Source organism: Gavialis gangeticus, unplaced genomic scaffold (assembly GCF_001723915.1).
Source record: "Gavialis gangeticus isolate Ggan-Ray unplaced genomic scaffold, GavGan_comp1, whole genome shotgun sequence".
NCBI lineage: Eukaryota > Metazoa > Chordata > Crocodylia > Gavialidae > Gavialis > Gavialis gangeticus.
In genome coordinates, this window is record NW_017728992.1 from 128,410,809 (window position 1) to 128,434,461 (window position 23,653).

Sequence of the window (23,653 nt, forward strand, 5' to 3'; positions counted from 1 at the left end):
ATTATTTTATTGTTCATTCTTTCCATGAAGCAGTCAATATAGTGGTCAAGGTTAGAATTTCACCCACTGTGAGGTGTCTGGCCTGAGTTTTGGTGGGGGTTGGGGTTGATTTTTTCCTCAATGTAGTCAAAGGATAAAGTGTTGCTGGAAGTGGATTCATTTTGGTTGTGGAAATATTCCTTGAGGTGGAGGTGGAGGCAGAGGTGGAGGTGTCAGAAAAATTCTTCTAGTTCTCCACATTGAAGTATTTTATTAGAGTATTTTTCTGGACAGAAATTCAGGCTTTTAGAGAGGGCAGATTTTTAGCTTTGGTAATTGTGTGCATGGCGAGACTGATGATATTTGAGGGTTGGTTGCTTTTTTCAGTTTCATCAAGTTTGAGGTTGGAATGTTGTAAGGCATTGGTGTTGTTCCCTGATAGCTGCTTCATGGTTGGGAAAGTTGTTCATGAAGTGACTGGTTCCATTTCTTCTTTTTATGTTGGATGAATGTTGCAGACCAACTTAGGTAGTCTCTTTGTATATGTTGTATAATGTTTGATAAGATGTCTGGATTTTTCTCTTTTAAGTTGTTGTAGCATGTAGTGATTTCCTTCCTGAGCTGATCTCTTTTGGAGTAGGTTAGGTAAAGAAAATGATTTCTAAGTTTCTCTGAAGTTCTCCTGCAAAGTTGTGAAACATTTTGGAGTTGTGTGTAGTAGTCAGAGGATTGCGGATGTTTAGTCCTCTGGGTACAATGTTGTGTTTCTTGCATAATTTTTGAAAATATATGTCACTGTTGAGTTTGGCTTCTTTCTTTTTCATATTGTGTAATTTCCATTTCAAATGGCAAAATTCAATATCTTCCATGTTTCAGGTGTATAGGCTGTAGCCGTGTAGGTCTAAGGACATAGAGACACAAGGTTCTTCGGGTAAATCAGATATCTTTTATTACAGATAAAACTACAGATGCTTCCTCAGCCTGCACACACTAAATGCAGACACTTCCTCAGCCTGATGAAGGTTATTTGTACCTGAAAGCTTGCAAAGAAGACTTTTCCCAACTATTTGAGTTGGTCTAATAAAAGATACCGGATTTACCCACAAAACCTTGTCTGCCTGTGTCCTTAGACCAACACGGCTACAACCTGTATTCCTTTCAAAATGTGTTTTTTCATGAATATTAACAACAGAATGTGTTGCATGTAAGTAAAACAGTCCCTGCAGTAGAGGCTGAGAGGAGTCAATGCCCCGGGGAGGCTTCTGAAGACATTTTACCTCAGGCAGGTCCATTGTCTCCTGCAATGCAGGGATGTAGCTGCTATACTAAACTCTGGCAGATTACAGTCTCTGCTCCTGTCCCCACCCCTTTGGGGACCCTAGCATTACTAGTGGCACTAATGACTGTAAGAAGAAGTAGGATGAGGCTCCCCCTTTCACCCTTGCATCATCATCTTTGTGCACTTATCCAGGGCGGATGACAGTCTTGTTTTTCACAAGCAGGACTTAAAGCCCAAGCTGTTTTTTCCCATGAGGTAAGGCCTCAGGAACAGGAACTCAGATCACCAGTATATCTGCTGTTTGGCTGTCTAAGTGACTTCATATTCCTAAATACTGTTTTATCAAATAAAACGTATATTTCACATGCTGTTGTGTTAAATGAAAGCTGTACTTACATGCATGTTGTATCAGAGGAGGACGGGGATGAGGAAGATGTGGAGCTCGGGGAAGGTGAAGAGTTTGATGAAGTCCACACAGAGTCATCTGGGGAGGAAGAAGGGGTAGCTGAGAATGTATCCCAGCACCCTCAGCTGGATGCAGAACCCAAGAGCACACTAGGCGGACCTCAGGCTCCACCAGACCCATCCTTTACGCCAGCTGCTTCTGTTAATGAGGTAAATGCATCTAACAATTCTCTGACCTGTCAGTGATGCTTAGTGTCTCCTGTAGTCTACAGTACTGTGAATGATCTAGTCTGATCTAATATATAGCGCAAGATTTATTTCAGAAACATGTCAAAGATGATCATCAGAACAAGGAAGACAGCAAAAAAATGTTAGTGCTATTGCACGTATACCTAGATTCAAGCTGTGTGTATAAAACTGAGTTCCTTGATGAAAAACAGTTTTGTTATGTTACTTAAAAGATATTTGGTAGCTAAGTTTTAATTTTGTACTTAAATTCATAAGACCAAAAACCTTGGTGCTCAGTTTTGTTGTTTATTCCTTTGTTTAGTAGAAACTACACCAATTCCTATAACTGAGTTGAGAATTAAAAACAAGGAAAACTTTATAGTTCTATCAGATTTAGCCAGTCTTGAGGATATTTATAAGCCATTTCCACCTCACTTCTCTAACCTTTGTTTCTGTAAATGACATTTACCATACCTTCCTCTGGTCTTTTTATCCTGGGGATATCATTTAGAATTCATGTCTCATAATGTTAGTTATGGAAAAGCAAGGCTAATTTACCTTACATTTCTTACAGCGTAGTGACAAACATTCTGGATTTGACATCTCTTTATATTTTTAGTCAACACTTCCATGGAACGATATTAAAATATAATACCAATAACCGTATATTTTTCAAGATCTGCACAAGAATAATAGGTGATAGTCACTTGCAGATCCCAGTATAAGGAATTCACTTAAAAGACATTAAGCTAAATTAATCTCTTATGCAACTCCACTCAAAACCTTCAATGAATGTGGCCAGTTGTTCCAGAGCTACTCTAATGACTTTGAAGCTGCTGATGCACAAGCAAGGAAACAAAAAGAGGATCCATGTTAATGGCAGGCTTCCTCCTTCATAGCAAGCAAAAAATAAATTCACTAGATTTGGCTTTTCTTTGATCTATTAGAGATTTTACAGGTTTGTGCCTGTAGACTTGGGTAGGCTCTTAAATTGGTTTAGAAATGTCTTATATTGATTTATCATAGGTTGATTTTTAGCCAGCTTACTCTAAATTTAAACAACAACATAGACATAGAAATAATTTACAACAGACATAAAGCTTTACCAAATGTCAGGTGCACTATGGTAACTTCCTGTGTGCACACTATTATCCTGTGGTAAGTGGAAGCTAAATCACATTAATTGACCTCTGTTTCACTGAGAGCTAACTACCACAATTTAATAGTGCACAGGAGGTAAGATCATGCACGAAGACAATTACTGTAGACTGGTTCTGTAGCCGCCCCAGTTTTTATGCTGTGGTGAGTTATTCAGAAATTCATATCCTAAACCAGTGAGAGCCAACCTTTTTGGCAGGTGTACCACCAATTAGCTCTGCACTCTCCCCGAGTGCTTCTCCGATGCACTTCCCAGGGGTGACTGGTGCCTCCTGAGTCTGCGGGGGCACAATTTGTGGGCAGGCTCAGGGGTGGACCAAAAGCCCCATATCCACGCCTATGCTTCTGTGCCGCAGCTTCGTGCGCTCCCCCCCTCAACATGCTGCTGGCCCATACAGCAAAAAAACTGCCCCAACCTGAGTGGTGCTGAGTTGGGGGCCAATCTCAGGCGGGGCACGTGCCCCCCCATACCGCCCCTACCAGTCGCCTGTGGCAGTTCCCCTGTCTGATCTGCTGCTCTGCTTTCTGCCCTGTGCTCCCTGACTGATCTGCTGCTTTGCTTCCTGTGTTCTGCCCCATCTGCTGCTGTGCTGCCTGTCCGTACTCTGATCTGCTGCACACCACACACAAAAGACCATTTGTGGCATACATGCTGCAGGTTGGCCATTTAACCTGTTTTCATTTCATCTAAGAGTGTTGCTTATGGAGGTGCACTGGTTTAATTTAATCAATGGGGGCATCTATACACATGGCAGACCTATGCTAATTAACATGTGTCAGAGCAGACTTGATTGAGTCTGCTGCGAGTCTGCTGGAGAGTGCTAATTAGCGCACTCTAGCAACCTCCGCATTATGTGTATTTAGTGTCCCTGCATTTCAAAATGGCTGTGGGGGCACTTTAACTAAAGCTCATTAAACAAGCTTTAGTTAAAGCTCCCCTGTCACCATTTTGAAGTGCGGGATGCTGAATACACATGACACCGTGGGTGCTTTAATTATAGTGGCTCCCTCCCCCCCTCCCCCCCACTCCAGAGCACGCATGTAGATGCCCTGGAACTTTATCTGTAGACAAGCCATAACACTTGTGAAGCCCTACACCTCCTTAGCTAAAATGAAAAAGATAAAGCTGTGCTGTTGTAGCCCATTAGCTCTTTTAAAAATCTGTTATGAGTTCATCACACAGGCATGTGCAGAATGTACAGGGCAGGATGCTTACAGTTCAGTTTTTTTTTCCTTTGGCTTAGTGAAAGCAATGTAAAAAACTTGTGGTCACCCATACTGATGCTACCAGATGTCCAGCTGAACAGTCTGCAAAGATCTTACTGTCACAGAAAGGGTGTAGTGTTGCCAGCTGCTCCTGTCACTGATAAGGTGCAGTTGCACTAGTTATATTAGAGAGACACTTCCATTGGTCGGCAAATCTATATATTGATTGTCATTATAATTGACTTATTTTAGCTTCTCACATCAGTAGGATAAAGTTTGAGTGATATGATTCAGTAAATTTATTTTTAGATTAATTATTATTCACTCCAAACCTAAGTGAATCTAGTTGACTTCCATGAGCATTAGATTTGTCCCTTCATTCAGCATTCTCTTAAATGTATGGGGCCAGTTCCTGAGTGTGTACCACTACTTTATCTCAGTACCATACCTCAGAAACAAGAATTCCTCTGAGTGTACACTGAGATAAAGCTGAATAAAAGCCTCTGAATTTGAGGTACAGTTATTTTTCTGTACCAAACAGTCATTAGACAAAATCTCTCTAAAGCAAAGAGCCTCATTCTCCCCTCCCACAAGTTTTTATCCCACTGTGATTCCACTGACTTCATTGAAATTACCCTTCACTTATGACTGGAAAGAAAATCAAGCCCAAGGTATATCATTAAATTAATAAAGCGACAATTTCTTTAATAGTTTCTCAGTCAAAACTCTCTTTAAACTTGATGGGGATTTTTGCTGAGTGAAGACTGAAGGGATTCAACCCATTGTTTGATATGATTATCTATATATGCAAATACTAGATGCTTTTGCTCTGTTTCAGTTCTAATTGTTCTGAGAACTACAGACAGCACTGCATTCTTTATAGTAAATTATAAACACGAATGTGGCATGCAGTAAAATGTGGTCTAACATGGAAAAGTAACACGGCGCACTCTGCTGTTTTTGTTCTTTTCTACTTTATCTATCCTGATTAAGGATCAGGTTGTGCCAGGTGGTTCTCAGCAGACTGCAGAGTCTGATATTCAAGTGCCATCAACAGCAGAAACTGCCGACCCTTTGCTTTACCCTAGTTGGTATAAGGCCCAATCACGGCAAGCAAGCACCCCAAGTTCAACCCAAACACATGAGGGATTGAGTAAAGTAGGGCCTTCTGGTTCTCTGGAAATGAACATAAAGAAGGCAGAAGCTACAGAAGCAGCAACAACCAATGAAAATGCACCTGGGAGTGGTAAGGAAACTACAGCAACTTCTGAGGTTAGTGTTGATGAAACCTTCTCAGAGTGTATATGTTAGGAACCGGGGTCCAACTGCAATATTTAACAAAAAAATGTTTACAGACACAAGCACTATCTGTTGTTTCAGAGATATGGAAATAAAACTAATCTTAACTTCAAAAATTAAAATATTTTATTAAAACCCTTCAAAAATTAAAATACTTGATTAAAAATATATTATGGGCCAGACTCTCAAATGTAAGAATCCACAATACTGTGCATACATTTGCCTGTGCCTAACTATGTGCCGATGCACAAACTATGAGTGAGCCAATACCCAAAACATTATTTCTCATGTGTATGATCAGTTAGAGGTCAGACAAGTGTCTAATTGGCCATGTCTTTGCACATCAGACATTTACATCCATGGATGCAATTGTACTCATCAGCTGCTAAAAATCTGGACCCTCATGTCCCCTGCAATTGTACACCTACTGCATAAGCAGCTGGTTTTTTTGATTCACCCACTGTAGTTTCACAAATGTGTCAGTCACAAATTAGAAATGTATGGCTGTTTAGGGTTACTCTTTTCTATGTGCTGAGTGAGCTATGTAAATATCAGGATTCTTCTCTTTGTCTGATAACAATTCAAAAAGCATGGTGTGATTTTGGTTAATGTTCCCTTGTAACAATTATTCCAAGGTTTTTTCTTCCATGTGTGTTTGTGACATGATCAAAAAAGAGCATAAGCATAAAAGATTCTAGCTCTGTATTAGAATATCACTATTATGACAGCAGTATGATGATATAATGTAGTCTGATGTGGACTTTTTTTATCTTCCTTCTTAAAAGGACACTGTCAGAACTGGCTGCCTCAAAAATGTAACTTTTTTCTCTTTGTTTGGAAAGTCTATGTAATTCATAATGCTTCAGATTTTTAAGTAGAGCTGAGGGACATTTGTAAAATACATGTATAATATACAGGCACCTTCACTGGGAGATCCAAATGGACTAAGACCTAATTTTGAAAATTGTCTATTAATTTAAAATGTCTTTATTTCTGGGTGTCAAATTTGAACTGTGTAGGTTTTAGAAGATGTGGACACCTATTTTCCTTGAAGCTTACCTGTGGGCATGTCTCGGTGTAATGTGCGTGTTTTGTGTGTATGTGTGTGTGCATGTGCACATGTGCCTATGCACACCTCGGCAGTGAGTATTTCAGTGGCATGTTTGCTTTTAAAAAATTATCACCGGCAATTTAGCACATGTGAAAAACGCTTCAGTAAATAAACACTGGTGATAGGGAAAAAAGATAAACAAATGGCACTGCATTCAGATGTGGTATAAGATAACTCAGCTCTACTGACTAAGGATCCAATCCAATGACCATTGAATTCAATGGAAAATTTCCCATTGGCTTGAGGCTTAATGAAGTCTAAATTGGCCCACAATTTTCAGCATTAGGCTAGGGCTTCATTTGAGAACAAGGATGGGGCAATATATTTAAAAAGTATGCAAACTATCATGACAATGTCTTCTTAAGAATGTTCCAGGAAAAATTATAAAAGCTGGTAACACTGAAAATTAAATTTGTTGCTGTGGGGGTTTTTAATAGAAATGTTACAAAGGATAGGAATTCAGTCCTTACTATACTTAGAATCATAGAAAGTTAGGGTTTGAAGGGACCTCAGGAGGTCATCTAGTCCACCTCCTGCTCCAAGCATGACCATCACCAACTAAATCATCCCAGCCAAAGCTTTGTCTAGCTGGGTTTTGAAAAACCTCCAAGGATGGAGCTTCCACCAGCTCTCTGGGTAGCCTGTTCCAGTGTTTTACTACCCTCCTAGTGAGAAAATTCTTCCTAATATCTAACCTAAAATTCCCTTGGTGCAACTTGAGACCATTGTTCCTTGTTCTGTCATCTGCCACAACTGAGAACAGTCTAGCTCCATCTTCTTCCAAACCCCACTTCAGGTAGTTAAAGGCTGCTATTAGGTCCCTTCTCAGTCTTCTTTTCTCTGGACTAAATAAGCCCAGTTCCCTCAGTCTTTCCTCATAAGTCATGCCCCCCACCCCTCGCACCATTTTTGTTGTGCTCTGCTGGACTCTTTCCAATTTGTCCACGTCCTTTCTGTAGTGGGGGGGGGCCCAAAACTGAACACAGGCAGTACTCCAGATGTGGCCTCACCAGTGTTGAATAGAGGGGAATAATCACTTCCTTTGACCTTCCCTTGAGCCAGTCGTCATAGAAGGTAATCAGGTTGGTCAGGCATGACTTGCCCCCAGTGAATCCATGTTGACTGTTGCTAATCACCTTCTTCTCCAAGTGCTCAGAAATGGATTCCTTGAAATTCTGCTCCATGATTTTTGCAGGGACTGAGGTGAGGCTGACTGGTCTATAGTTCCCTGAATCCTCCTTTTTCCCTTTCTTAAATATGGGGACTATGTTTGCCCTTTTCCAATCATCTGGGACCTCTCCTGATTGTAATGAGTTTTCAAAGATGATGTCCAATGGCTCTGCAATCACATCAGCCTACTCCCTCAGCACCTTCAAATACATCCCATCTGTCTCCATGGACTTGTATATGTCCAGCTTTTCTAAGTTGTCCCTTGTCCCCTTCTTGCTACTGACATACTCGTAGAAACTCTTCTTGTTACCCTTCATATGCCTTGCTAGCTGCAACTCCAATTGCACTTTGGCCTTCCTGACTTCATCCCTGCATGCCCAAGCAATGTTCTTATATTCTTCCCTCATTATTTGTCCAAGTTTCCACTTCTTGTGAGCTTCCTTTTTGTGATTTAGCTTACTAAAGAGTTCCTTGCTAAACCAAGCTGGTTTTCTGCCATACTTGCTAGTCTTCCTGCACATTGAGATGGTTTGTTCCTGTACTTTCAATAAAGCTTCTTTCAAGTACAGCCAGCTTTCCTAGACTCCTCTCCCTCTCAGTCTGGCATCCCCCCCAAGGGATTCTGCCCATGTGTTCCCTAATTTGCTTACTTGGGTAAAATGTCTATAGAGTTAATTTACTTGGAGCTTTGCCTGAGAGTGGACTGCTGCCTTGGATGCTTATTATCAGTAGTAGGTAAAATAACCAAATAAATGTTTGATGTGATTTTTTTCTTTCTGGAAAACTACAGGAGTGGCATTCAAGCAAACTAGCAAAGCAATCCGCAACTCACCTTTCCCTTGCAAAGTTAATCAGTTAAGGAAAGTAGAAATAGAAGAGAGAACAGGTGGGAAAGTGTATTCTAAGGGTGTAGCAATTCCTGTATTTTTATGAATCCTTGGTATTGAATACCATGTTTCAACAGTTATTGAAGATAAGTCTGATGTTTACATTTCTAGGGATGGGGAGAGTAGCAAGCCAGAAAAAAAGTTCTGCATAGTTCTGGGACTTAGAGAAATTATGGATAAGATGTATAAAAAAGGGTGGGCTGTCAACGTGCTGGGAAGTAGAAAGTTAGTGAAGTGGTATTATAGTGGGAGGAAGAAATTGCAGGACATATTGGCAGGACTGGACAGATCAGGGTAAGACAGGCAGCGATAGATGCCACAGCTGAAGGAATGGAACAGTGCTGTGACTAGGACAGTGTCTTGGTCATATATAAAATTGTCTCTGGTACATAGCAGCGATCACTTTAAGTATGCAGACTTCAGCATTTCTTCCTCTGCATGTGATTTTTACAGTTCCTGGATTCATTTATATAACTGGGTAATTCATTACACCACTGTTTTTACCTACTCTCCTAACTTTAACAATAACATGCAAAAGAACAACACATGGGAAAAGTGTTTTAAGAACAGAACATCTTCACCAAACTCAGTTCAAAACAGTTCACTATGACAATATTTATGAAGCATTCTTCTTATTTTTCTCACAGGGGTTAGCATTCTGCATAACAGTTTTGGTTTTTCTTATCATGCTACATCACCTCTGGCGTCAGATTCACTACATGATTTTTGCTTTAATGGGTAGGAAACGTTTTGTTTTACTATTAACTAACAGCACAAAGAGTTTCTCTAGTAATGTTTCTAAGTAGTTTAAAAAGGAATTTTCCCTTCTCCCATCTAAATGGCACCATGCTCTATCATACCTGCTGCTTAAAACTCTCCTACTCCCAAAATGCCACCCTCAAGTTTAATCCTGCATGGTTCAAAATTTCATCTACATGATTTTTAAAAGCCTCACGTTTATGGGCTTATATTTCAGTTGTTGTCTGAAATTTTAGTAGCTACTTGAAACTATGAATCAAGAATAAAAAGAATCTACAATTATTTATACTACATAGTCATGCAAAGTGAATAATGAGCTCTGTTAGAGTTAAAAGTATCAGTTTGGATGAGAAATAGTTTCTTTAGGAGTAAGTAGAGATAGGTAATTTGTGAAGTCATCATACAAATCGCCGGGGAGGGGAGTTCTTTTTTGGAGCCTTGTGTGTGACTCTGGTCTCCCATATTCAAGAAAAATGCACTGAAATGGAAACAAGGTAACAGAGAATTAATAGAGAAGGATTACTGGGATGATCATGAAAGGGGACTACTATAAGAGCTTGTCTTATTTAGCTTAGCAAAACAAAGGCTGAGAAGGACCCCCATGGGTCCCCTGCCAGCCCAGGCTGCTACCACCGGACTCCATGTACTGCGCACAAATAAACTCGAGATAATTGCTCCAGAGTTTTTTGCTCCAGGACACACGTTCAAACAGTGTTTTTCATGCACATTAATTGCATCTGTAGACACACCCCTATCTACCTAATTTCTCGTAGTAAGTTGCACTAAGTTGTAAGACACCTAAATCTCCCACCTGAATCTGGTCAGGAGTATCAGATCTTAGGCACCCATGTTTAAAATTGTTTGGCCATTGTCTTTATTAACCAGGATTATAAATCTACCATTCAGATATTGAGCCTCCTAACATTACAAAATGTTCACATACAGGGGTTGGTTGGCATATTGTAAATGCAGGGGTCATTTGCAACAATTGAAACTTGGTATAGATTTTCTATACTCCCAATCTCCATGCTATTTCTTTGTGCCACTCTAATGTCAAGTCCTACGGGTGTTACTCAGACCCCAATCCAGCATAACACTTAGTACATGCTTAACTTTAAGCAAGTGAAGTCATAGTAGTTAATGGGACTCCTTAAATGTTTTGCTGGATCAAGAACTAAGAGCTGCATGGGGAAGTTGGCCTGGATAGTTATTGTGGAAGAGCTGTGGAACTAATCTATTCTAGACTAGTCTGTGGGTGGACACTCTTAATCCAGAACAGGTAAATTGCTTTAAATTCCCACTATGCTTTATTGTGGAGTAACTTCCCTGTGTAGATGAAACTTGATTTTTTCTCAGACTAATTCCAGAATTGTGACATTATAGACAATGCTGTTTTATAATCAGATGAGTAAACCTTATTTAAGGAGAACCAAATATCAAACACAGCAGGGCAGCATGGAAATGTTCTTCTTTGACAAAATACTCCACTGACAAAAAAAAAATGTACTTTAGTATATTGTTTAAAACTACAAAGAGTTGTTAACTCATTGTTTTTGTTCCATTATTAAGGAATGGAAAACATTATATGATATGTGTGTGTGTGTGTGTATACACACACACACACACACACACACATAAGCAATGCAGAATTATGAATTGGATTTTACATGTTGAAATTCTAGCACTTTGACTAATGTATTGCTATCAATATGTAAAATAGGCTATTATTTGTATTTTATGTGCCTAACTCATGCAAAAAGATACTGTCTGATAGCAATTTGAACTAGAAAAGAACCCGACACTACGAATTTCTCAAGTAGATTTACTGAACATAGTTTAATTTTCATTTATAGTTTGCTTGTTTTTAAAAATTAAATATACTGCTACAAGAACACGTCAAGAACATCTGGGCTCAAGGGAAATCAAGCAGGAAAATAAAATTATGATCCTTGTTTCTCCTCACTCTTATTTTCTTCAAAATACCTTTGGAAATTAAATATAACCAACTGCAAAAAGCTTTCAACACTTCCAGCATGTGAGAACTTAATTGCAGTCTATCTCCAATGGCAGCTTGATTAATAAATCATTAAATAAGAAGGGATAAGGAATAGGGACATTTGGTCTGCAGGGCTATTTGCATAAAAAATATTTCTTCTCTGTATAATGAGTTGGAGATTTATGGAATTTGTGCATTTTTTATTTTTTTCATAAAGGAGACCAGGTTAATGCTTTTGGGACCCTATTAGCCCAGTAATCTTTTTAAGTGAAATATAGACGTTATTCTAACAAAAATAATGCAGACATATTTTTATCAGATGGGAAGATGGGTTAGTATTTTCAGAGTGTTGAAATGGGGTATCTCTGATCAAAGATAGATTTTTCTGTTTTTCACATGCACTGAAATTGATACTACATATTAATAGAAAAAGATTACTTTCTCAGTAAGTGACCCCTTCATTCCAGTAGTTGCAAGTCATTACTTATGCATCGAGAAATTCCCTCCAGAAGGTGGGAGGCTTTTGTTAAGTAGCAGTCAGGGAATGCAAGGGTCTGAGTCATTAGAATTACAAGCACATTAGAATTACAAGCACAAAAGTAGTTTTGAGACACCACAAACAGCACGCAGCACACGTGCACCCATTTGCTGCACTGCTAATTAGCATTGTGACTAGTTTTTTTGACACAGGGAGATCCCAGTGTCAAAAAAAACCCACCACTGAAAAGGAGCAGCCATTAGAAACATGCACCCATGCATATGCACAATTGTCAGGATATGCCCTGTGAGATGATTAAATATCAATGGAATAAGATAATACCTTAGTGAAAATGGTATGGAAGAAAATCAGAAAGGATAGATTAAGTCACAGAGAAAGAAGACAAAATCAGTATATTGCTTTAATTCTACTGAAATCTGTATGGGAATTATACAGTGTATTTATGAAGGAAGATGTAGAGCGTGAGCAAGGATATAATAGACCTATTCAGCATTCTGCATATTATATGTTTTGGAACAGCTTCAAAAAGAAAGATTGAGAAATGTCCATTCCATAATAACCTCTCCCCCAACAGTTACTCATGTTGGGGAATGTGGGTTTAAATCCTCTGGAACAGAAAAGTGCTATGAACTTGAACTTCCCATGATGGGGTTATGTATAGCCTGAGCATGCCTATCTGATCAAACCCCACACATGAAGTATATGGAGGAATGCCTATTTTGTGAATCTGATGGGTTCTTAGATATGAGATAGGCACTGAGAAGCTCAGTGATGTCAGTACTTGGGCAGATGTATGTATGCCTAGCAATAGATATATAAGAACTTACAAAACTTACAAAACTTTACCATTGGAAATGTGGGTGTCCAAAGAATTTGAGCATCTGATGGGTTAGGCATGTATTTTGTGAATGCCTATCAAAAGAAAGGGTCTAAGGTCTGTCCAAGCCTAATGGCCCATCAAGTAGCGTAGCAAAGGCACTCCTTGCCTCTGCCCCCCACCCCACTACTGTACTTGAGTACAAGATAAATGCTGTTTTGATCTTCCTTTCAATAGCAGTGATTTTTTCCCACAGTAATACTTTCAGTCTACAACTGAAGAGGGGTATATAGGAGGTAAAAGACTCATAAACAAACAGCACTCTGAAAATGATGCTTCTTCTCTATTTTTTACAGAGATGCATGTATGCTAGAAAGTCCAGATCGGAGGCTGGTGGCAAATAAAGCTTGGATAGATTTCTGCTCATAATGGTTAGGGGCAGACATTTAAAAAGCCCAGACATAAATTAATTCAACCTTTGCAGGTTAGTCTAACCTGACTAGGCTGAACCAGTTTGAACCACTGCAGGCATATGTCTGTATTTCCTCAGTCCAGAGAGAATGTCTGTTTGGTTACAACTTCGGCTAGAAGCTGGGGGTGCTATAGCAGCCCTCCCTTCCCTTCCACAGTACTGAGCTGAGGCGGGGCATGACCAGACCCCAGAAGGACCTCTGATTAAGGAGATCTTCCTGCACCATCCCAGGGTTTTCCCTGCTGGCGACTCAAGGGGCAGAAGTGTTGCCAGACCCCTGCTAGCACTCTGAGGCAAGCGGGGGTGGGGTTTACAGTGCATGCATCTGTTGATGTTACGAGATTTTCAATCTCCCTCCTGCTTCTTTATAGTGTCTGCAGCAAGCTGACAGGCAATCAAGCTAGCAAGGGGATGATAACAGTGTTTATCACCCCATCAGCAAAACAATAGCCTCTCTCCATTAGTTCAGACTCTTCTTAAACAGCTTACCAGCTGACCTGTTGATTAGCTCCAAAAAGCCCTAAGCAGTCACTGTTCTGTCTGCCTGTCCCAGTGAAATTGGAGACACACACACACAACAGACAATTTTTGCATTAGCTAGCATAATACAGGCCTAGGGTCCGTGGGGCTGGGGTCTATGCTGTCAAAGATGGAAGGGAGGGAGTGGGGGATTCCTGCTTGAGCAGCAAGGGGTGGGTAGGGCAAGGGGAAGCTACACTGACCCTGCTGTACCTGCAGTCTCTGCCAGAGCTCCAGCCATGAGCAGAGGGGAGGGGCCAGCTCTGCTGTAGACCAGAGAGCCCCACCCAGCCCAGAGAGCATGCTGGGATGCTGGGAAAGTCTGGTTTATCTTAAACCAGCAAGGGGTCTTGAACAGACATTGCATAAACTGGTTTGATCCAAATCAGTTAGTTCTGATACTGCATTCAACCAGGTTTATCTCAGACTGGTTTCAGCAATTTTCAAACTGGTTTATGTGCACTGAACATCTGTTCTGTTACAGGTTTAAACCAGTTTCTGATCACTTAAACCGGTTTATGTGTAATTTCTGTTCCTAGCCAATAGGTTCTGTTAATTTTCCATTGTTCAGTTGCCTTTTTGCTTACATGAGTCCTTGGAGGGCTTTTTTTTAGTTGAATACATTCAAACAATTCTAGAAAAATTCTATCTGCTCTCATTCAGCACTGCTGTTTCCTTTGGTACTCAGAGTTATCTGTGTGATTCAGCAGTGTTGGCAATGAGTCGCAATGACAATACAGTAAGACCAGTTCTCAGACAACACTGTTCTTATTAATTTGAGTGGGCGGATACTTCACCTGAAATTTTGCATGTAATAGTCTGGTCTGTGGACTGTTTGGTGAGTGACAGATACATTCTAGGTGGTGTGTATTTAATATTGGTCCATTTTATCCTTCATTTTTGGTCCATTTTATCACTCATATTTCTAACAGTTTTGTCCATTTTATAACAGTGAGACCATGGACAAAATGTTTTCTGCTGTTCAGATTTATGCACAGCCAGCTTCGCATAGATATGTATTAGTGTAACTACTTTATTAAAAAATTGAACAGATTCAAATTCTGGTCTTCTTTAACCCACATTCTTAAGTCATTTTTCTCTTTGTTGTTTAATACAAGATCCTAAAAAGAAAAAATCACCTGCAAAATACTCATTCCACTCTTCTCTCAATCACAGCTGAATTGTTACTGTTTTACATCATGTCATGGTATTTTCATGTCCCAGCTGCACAGAACATCTATGTGGAAAATTATTGGTTAGATCTCACTAGTCCTTTGGAACATTTCAGGTTTTCTGTTTACCTGTGAACAATTTTATACTAAGCAGGGCTTATTCTTTTTGTATCCACTGCAGATGGACCAGCACTTAATCATTGGCCTTTCTGGCTACAGATGTTGAAATGCCCATTGACAATGGGCTAGTTATGACTTTGCTTGCATATTGTATAATCTCACTGCTCAACCTCCCTGACTTAAAAACAAGTAAGATATTGACATTTAAAATAATGAATAAGGTACTGTATTTTCAATGCTGGTCACAAGAATAACCCTGTCTATTAGAATGAAGAGAGATGCTATATGTACAAGTGCACATGCACATTCATAAACCAAAACAGTCTCCCTTAAAATACTAGTGGTATACCACCTTTGTACACAATGCAGGCAGCTATTATTCACAGTGTAGTAGTTCATGTGCAACCTGATGTATTAATATTTATCTGGAAAGCCCCTTGGGATTGTCAGAAAGGACCTGGGTTTAACATATTGCTTAAAAGATGAGAGAGTGCTATACAGGAATGCCAGCATTGCTTGTGTATGGGTTCAGATCAGACTGTGAGACATAATTCTATAATCACCTGTCCAAGATATAGCAGAGCAACATGTTATTTTTGGAGTAGGATTTTTTTTTCTTTTTTTGGCTACCAGCATTAAGAATCACAGTCATAGCAAGGAAAAACCCACACACCCACAGATCCAAACAAATTAGCACACAGAGGAAAAAATGCAGAAATAAGAGAATCAGGGGACAGAGCAAAATGTTTACCTGTGCCATGGGCTTTCTCTTTCCTTTACACTTAGCTTTAAGGAATGAGAACCTGCTGCTTCAGCTAACATTTCAACAAGTTGTTTTTTCTCCTGGAGCTCTGTCAGTATTTTTCTGGCCTTCAAAGAACATGCAGTGTGTCCACAGCTATTATATACCACCCTCAACATATTTACAATAACACAACTAAGTCATTCATTCATGACTAAACGTAAGTACAGCTCATACCTTCAAAGTATGGTATGTGTTTACGAACCCCACAAATTATGCTGGCTTTGTTATCTGATACATTGAATCAAACACTTGGGTGACTCACACTCTAAACCGGTGGTGTGTCTCATTCATCAAGTTTACAACAAAAGTCATTTGAAAAAACAATCTTTAATTTACTGCACTATTCATTTCCCCATGGAATATCTACACAGCAGAGACAATCTTGCCTCTCCCAGTCTCTGTGACTAGGTAGTAGTTTCTTTTGACTGAAATTAGAAGAGCACATCCTGGAAAGTAATATTTAGATTTGGATCTTTTCTTCCTACATAAGGGAGGAAGAAGGAACCATTGGTGGCAGTCAGCTTTGTGATTACCAGTAGTTTTCTTACACTGGCAACCAGAAATTCTTGTATTTCAAAAGAATTATTAGTGGACCATTCTCTGGTGAAACTAGAAAAGGAGCGTGACCAGATTATCAAGGGTTGTTGATTAACCATAAGGCTTTGCGGAGTTTCTTTACTGGAATATCAATTAATAGAAATTCCCTTCACTTTCCATACTTACCATATGATTCATTTACTCTAACAATTTTTCCTTTTGTGTTCATTCCACCAGCAGCAGAGTTAGGTTTTATTCTAGATTGGAGAGCTTGATGAAGACTGATGCTTTATTGAGAGCATAGAGTTGTTTGACAAACAAAAAGGAAGATGGATGGAAAATTGAAAGGATGCTGTCTTATTGTTCCATTTTTTGACTGAGCTACTAAGATATATTGGTAGCATGGTGAAATTAATTGTGTTTGGCTTGTCCCAAAGGAACTTTTATATAGCATCAGCAACAAGGAAGTCTTGATTTAAATTACTGAGAGTTACTTTCGGTGAAACCCCATGAGTAATACATGCTCAAGGAGTACTCCATACTCAGTATTCTGTAAGGAATGTATACACCATGCACAAAAATAAACGAATGTGATCTTTTTTGCCCACAGCTATATTCAGTATTTTCAAGGTCATGAAATAAGGGACATGCCACCATCCGTTGTAATGTAATGAAAATCCATTCAAGTAAGACTCTCAATGGACCTTTAAAATTCACTACTGGCCACTATTCAGAGAATGACATAGTTAATATGATGATTGATGGAGTTTGTCTAGGCATATTACTGTCTGCTACCAGATGTATATGAAAAATTATTTCAAGAAATATTGTGTTGGTTCCCCTGGAATTAAAACAGATCTACTTAAAATAAGCCAACCTCTCAGCTTGACAGTGTTGTACTGATAAAGGTGACAACAGTGAGGTGTTTTGCTAAAGGAGCTGTAGTGCATAAAAATCTAACCAGATTATTTAACTAAAGTTTATATTATTCACAAATAAGCTATTGTGAGCCTTTTGGTTCCACTCCCTGAAAATGTTGAGTAATAGAAATGCCATTGTTCACATTTGAAGCTGTGTGCCCAATAGACACTTTTTAATTATGACCATTTTAGTCACTGGAGGTGTTTAAAACCAGATGAGTTAAAATTTACTGATTAACCTTAATTTACTTACCACACATTTTTCTTGTCTAGCCACACCCTTAGAGGCAGGAGGCATGTGTCATTCACTATGAAGTTCTCTAAGTTTCATTTTGTTCCCTATTTTTATCCTTGGTATCCCACCAAATGAAAACAGCTGGCTGAAGAGAGACAGTAGGCAACTGATGATAGAATGCAAGTCATTGGTGCAATTGAAAAATTAACAAATACACCTCTTCCTAAGGTCACATTTAGAACTTTTCCTCCACATGCCTATCTGTCATATCACTCTAGATCTAGACCACGCTTATTGAGCCAGCTGCAGCTGACTAGGGAATTTGGTTTAGGATTACATTAGAAAAGAATGATTATGAGGACAGCAAGGGTCCTGAGAAACGGTAAAAGCTACAAGATTATTCCATGTATTTGCCAAAACATTATTCTGCATACTTTTGTCTTAATAGCAGTAAAAGTACTAACGTAAAAATGTATGGAGAAATTTCAAGGTTTTGACTTGCTCCTTCCCCAAGCAAACTCCCTCTAATTGTCTCAGCCAGACAATTAAAACAGTGATGGAATATCAGAATTCTGATCATATTTTAAAATGTCAGTGAACTTGGGCCTTTTCCTGTGTAACCATGTAGTCACTATGAATGACAGTCAGCCTTCTTGGGTGGGGGGGGCAACTCAAGGTGTCAGCACACTTATCTACCTCAATGTTGGACACAGCTAGGACTATTTTGAGATATTAAACACATTTCAGAAGCACACAGACCTTGTCCTGCCACACAGCAGGGACTTCAGTCAGCATCCAAAAAACTATGTGAATAAGCAAAAATCATTAGAAACCATTTTGTGGTTTTGGGACATCCAGATACTCTTTAGAGAGAAAAGAAATCCATAGAGAGTAGCAGCCTGCTCGGGAAAGTACAGGTTATTAAAATGGCACTTGCACACAAAGTCTAATGCCATTGATAGTTTTCTAAGGAACGCTTTATACTGATCACCAAGTATTATATAAAACATCAGAGACATATAGGTAGGAAATCTGCAGTTGCTAATTATCTTTGGCCCATGATATGGTTCTAATAGCCATAGGGAAATGAAGCTATTTCACCCACCACGTCTCATTATATCAGGTCACTTTGCAAGACGGCACAGTGTAACTTTATGCTGTACAATGCCATTGTAACAAGACATCTAAGCTCTATAGAAACATGCAGGATTTTTCCATAATTAGAACACATTAAAATATGCATGGCTACTAAAAGCCAAAAGACCTCAAAAAACCCAGCAAAAACAAAAGTCCCTCAAGCTCAGCTATCTGCCTTCTTGGTAGAAGACGGTAGTTAGGACAAAGTTCTTAATTCCAAACAAACATATTTCGGATATTCTGAAGTTTTGTGTTTGGAGGGCAGGCAGGCTGGTGGCTGTAAACAGAAAACAGTATATAAAATAGTGAAATATTCCAGATGGTTAATATCCCCTGACTATCTCATGACTTTTTTCCAACATAAATTGAAACTGCAGGACATTAATAAACAAAGACAGGTCTGGTGAAGTCAATTTTCTTGTGTTAATATGAGCTTTGTAAAGATTCAACTAGTGCCACTGCTACAGTGCTTCATGAACCAAACCCTGAGAGGTGCCGAGTACCTGGCAGTCTCATCCAAATTAGATCAGATTAAACCCAGAAGTCTTAATTTTGGCCTGACTCAGGACTTGACCCACAGAATTTCTTCATACACAAACAATTAATAAATCTCTGTAGTTTCAGGCTTTCATCTTCTCTTGTGATCTGGAGTTGCTGAGCCTTACTTAGGGCACAATCCAAAGTTTCTTGATGTCATTGGGGAATGCCTGGGAATTGCCTGTGTATTCAGCACCCTTCCAGAGTTGCCTTAATATAACAAAGGCGATCTGAAGCAAATACTTTAACTACCCAATACTATTATTAGAGACCACAATAAAAAATTGGGGCTTCATGATGATGGGTGCTGTATGAAAATGCCTAATCCAGGAATCTCATCATTTAGGACAATGGTTCTCAGACTTCTGGGGTCACATCAGAGGTGTAACAACCAGGTTCTTCACCCTGGGCAGCAACTGTGGCCAGCAGTAACAGAAACTGTTGTTTTTGCACCCCCTTTGAGTAGGTGCCCAAGGCTGGTGCCCCAGTCACCCACTCCTAGTTATGCTACTGGGTCACATGTCCCTTTTTAAGTTTGATAATACTGCCTGCCATTCTGGTTTAATGTTCCAGATAATGGTGAAAGTAACAGTTTTTGTCATTATAACCACACTTCAGTGCCTCCAACAACCTAACATTGATCTCTTTTACTTTTTCTTTCTTTTCCTCCATTTCTATTTCTCCTTTCCCTTCTTCTGCTTTCCCACACCTTCCTTTCACATGCCCTCTAGAAGCTCACCACAAACTTCCAAAATCAAATTAGCCATTGTAGGCACTCTGGTTGCATTTTGAAACGTTAAAAATACACTGCTCAAACATGGTTGCCTAATGAAATTTCTGATTTTCAAAGGGCTGAAAATCCACTGCTACTATTTAGATCAAGCCAGTATGAACACTGGGTGCTTAGCACCTTCGAAACTCAAGCCACTTATTTACTGTTGGTATCTAACTTTAGGAGCTCAAGTAGGAAAGTTTAGACCAAAAGGTTCTGCACACATCATTTTTAAGCCTGTAGGTTAATTACTCAACTGGTATAAATTGGCTGTACAGCTCTTCAGTTGAGAACCCTACTCACCTCTGCCTTTTCCCCTCTAGTTTCCAGTTCCTCAAAGCACGTTAATCATCTGACTTTCAAGATGTAGGATCAGATTCTCAGCTGCTATAACTTGAAGTATCTCTGTCAAAACTGATGGGGGCTATATCATTTTGTGTCAGCTAAGGGTTGGTTCCTTTAAAAAGAAACTCAAAACTGCAGAGAGACAAAGGAAAAAGCAAAAAGATTATTCTTTTCACAACCACAAGCTAGTGTGGCATGCCATTCAAAAATGCCTATCCAAATAGTAACTGGAACTAAGCCCACAAGCCAATTTATGCATAACAGCCCATCATTTGTCACTAATTCCAGTATGGATTTTAACATTTCATACTTACACAAATTGCTTGGAAATGCCAAATAATCATCCAACCACTGCCAGAGCTGTTCATAAGTATTTGTGATACATTGCTTCTTCCTGGTTGTGTGTGTTTGCATTCCTGTTTTTGATAACTTTCAATTGTGTAATAGCACTTTAAATGGTTGGGGACCTGTTTAGTTTTAAAGGACACACTTCTATCATTCTTAGTAACGTGAGATAGTAACTGCTTACTTTCAAGCAGTTCCACTGAGATCTAGTGTATTTCCCATGGTAAGATACTGCTCAACTTGACTAAGGGTAGCTTTACTGGTCTGAAATCTCTTACAGCTATATTGATTTTAAGAATAGCATAACAAACAAAGTCACCTATATTCAAGTGAAATTGTAGTCCTATTTTTGAAGACACCAGGAATCCTTTCAACAATATGAATACAAAAAATGATTATTTATCCTTATTTTATGTATTTTTAAATATGATTCCTGCTAACAACATGAATTGGTTTTACTGTCTATAAAAAAAGAATATCAGCACTGTGTAGCCAGTAAAAATTATTGTTGTGTATTCTAGATATATGCTGCATATGTGACTATTGTAGCAGGTTTTCACTTCTATTCTGAAGTAGAAATTACAATATGAGTTAACAAGTCAAAATTGCAGTATTTTATTGTATAACTTGCACCTTCTTCCCCAAACCAGCTGGTGAAAATGGGTTGGTGCATTATATACAGGAAAAAATAGATCCCCAGGGGTCCAGAAACTTGGTAGGGAAGCAGTGGCAGCATTAATTGTCATGGCTCTGGGAGCCACAGCAATAAATGTAGCCACCACTTCCCCAACACCAAACTTCTGGACCCATTGGTTGTGTCCCACCGAGCATGCACATGCAGGGGTGCACATCTCCCATAGGACAAATAGCAGTAGGTATTTGTTCCACTGCTATCTGTCCCCTGGGCGTGCTCCTGCATGTGCACTCTGGTGTACAGTGAAGGGACCCAGGTAAGGTAGGGGAGGCTGGGACCCCAGCAGCCTTCCCTAGGGTCCTAGGAGCCTCCCAGGGCAGCAGCAACACCAAGCCAGCCACTCTGAGCCTGACCAGCAGCCAGAGCATAGCTCTGTCTGACAAGGCTCCAGTTTCTGGCAGTGCATGCTGCTGCCACATGGGCTGTACCGCTTTTTTTAGTGATAGGGTTTTTTTGATACCAGGATCTTCTGGTGTCAAAAAAGTCACTGCACTGCTAATTAGCAGCACAGCCCGTGGGTGCATGTGCACCGCATGTCATTTGTGGCACCTCAAAGCCATTTGCATGCTTGTGTGGATGTGCCCATGGGTAACCCCTCAACTGATTACATGTCCCTGGATACTGGATCAGGCTAGTGCACAGGGTTGCTTTGCAGCTGGACCTGGTGCACAGGGTTAGACCCATTTCACTGTCCTGGACACAGTGCACACCCCCAGACCCAGCATGGGATCAGGCACAACTTATGGCCTGAGATCCAGCACACAAGGTTGGATGTACTGTGCAGGGTTAGACCTGGTGGGTGGCCACAGGGCTGGCATGCCAGGCGGGACCCAGCATCCAAACCCAGACCTGGTGCATGGCCCTGGACACAGCACACAGGGTCAGTCCACAGGCCCACTGGGTGTGAGGAGCTGGCAGCAGACTCAGGAGCAGAATTAGCTCCCTAGCCACTGCTACTCAATCTGCTACTCAGATTTTTTTCCAGCTGCTTTCTGAAAATGGGGTGTGTATTATATAGGCAGGTATGCTGTGTGTGAGAGAAAATGCAAACATTACTTTATGCAAGTTCCCCCTTTAAGGTCAACAGGATAGTTGTATAAGTGAGACATGGGCCATGACCCTACTCCCCCACAAAGATAATTGTTTTCAATGTGGGGGGGTAAGAGAAAACATATACCTCAAGGGATTCAGGTCTTCATTTTTTTTATTGTCTGTTCTTGGGTAAATTTAAAAAAAATATGTATAGAAAAAATATCCCAGGTATGCTCCATGTCAGCTTGGTAGACACTGAATACGAGTGGAATACAGAGGAATATTGTCCCATGCCTGTTGGCTTATGCCTATGTCAGTCTTCTGAGCCGCCTGTAAAAGTCAGGTAGCTTCAAGGACACTTTGAGAACAGACTGTGATGGTTATGAATTTCTTTGTAGGGGGTCCCCATAGGTCTCAGTCAGGAATGAGCCGATTTGAGCCTTGTAGGTGAATGCAGTGAAACTCTGGGCCAACTGAAATCAATAGCAAACCTTTCATTGACTTCAGTACAGCCAGGATTTCATGTGTGATCCCTACCAAAAGACTTTAATACTCCTTATCTTTCCTCCCTTATGTTTCCCCTCAGTCTTCAAACTTTCTGGAAAGAAAGAGATCAAGTAAAAAATCAGATATGATTTCAGCTTTCCAAAATGAGCTTTTCATTTTTCTCCATGGAAACATTCTCCTCTCTTGCAGACTGGGTCTGAACCATCCCCGCAAGGACAAGTGAACAGAGCTCCAGCAACCAGTGAAAGAGTTGATGAGCCGGCTCATCATGTCTTCTCTTTCCCCTGGTTAAACTCATTGAAGGAATGATGACTCTCATTCCAGTGTACTTTTCTGAGAGGAACTGAGGCAACAGGCAACCTGGCTGGAATTGACAAGATATTGTCTGGAAAAGGAACAACTGATCGGGTTTCATTCAGAGGGACTTATTCCACCAAACTGTTTGACATTTGGGGGTTAAGGGGTATTGTTGAGAATTAAGCTGAATAAAGGGATGGGAAAAATTGGACTCAGTGGTTAATTAATCCTGTAATAAATTGGATATGTGTGCAAGTCCATTTAAAAGGAGAAGTGTTGAGCAGAACCATGTTACTGTTGCAGATGTAAAGGAGCACTGTTAAAGTTTATCATTTATTTATTAACTTTCCTGTGCATCTTTAGGCAGTATTAAGTGCTTTGCCATTACTGTTAGTTAAAATAGCATTATTTCCT

General features: G+C 39.9%; 1 protein-coding gene across 3 annotated transcripts in view; it reads left to right on the forward strand.

Moving 5' to 3' along the window:
• TRIM55 (tripartite motif containing 55) overlaps positions 1–23,450 on the forward strand; it is a 77,318-nt gene extending 53,868 nt beyond the window's left edge. For 2 of the 3 annotated variants that reach the window (XM_019527745.1, XM_019527744.1), the window contains exons 8-10: positions 1,671–1,873; positions 5,249–5,527; positions 23,132–23,450. In XM_019527745.1, coding sequence (XP_019383290.1) covers positions 1,671–1,873; positions 5,249–5,527; positions 23,132–23,251 — 602 coding nt within the window. In that variant the 3' untranslated portion in view covers positions 23,252–23,450. The remainder of the gene's footprint in view (positions 1–1,670; positions 1,874–5,248; positions 5,528–23,131) is intronic. The other variant, XM_019527746.1, reaches the window with a different exon arrangement.
• Positions 23,451–23,653: the final 203 nt, after the last annotated feature.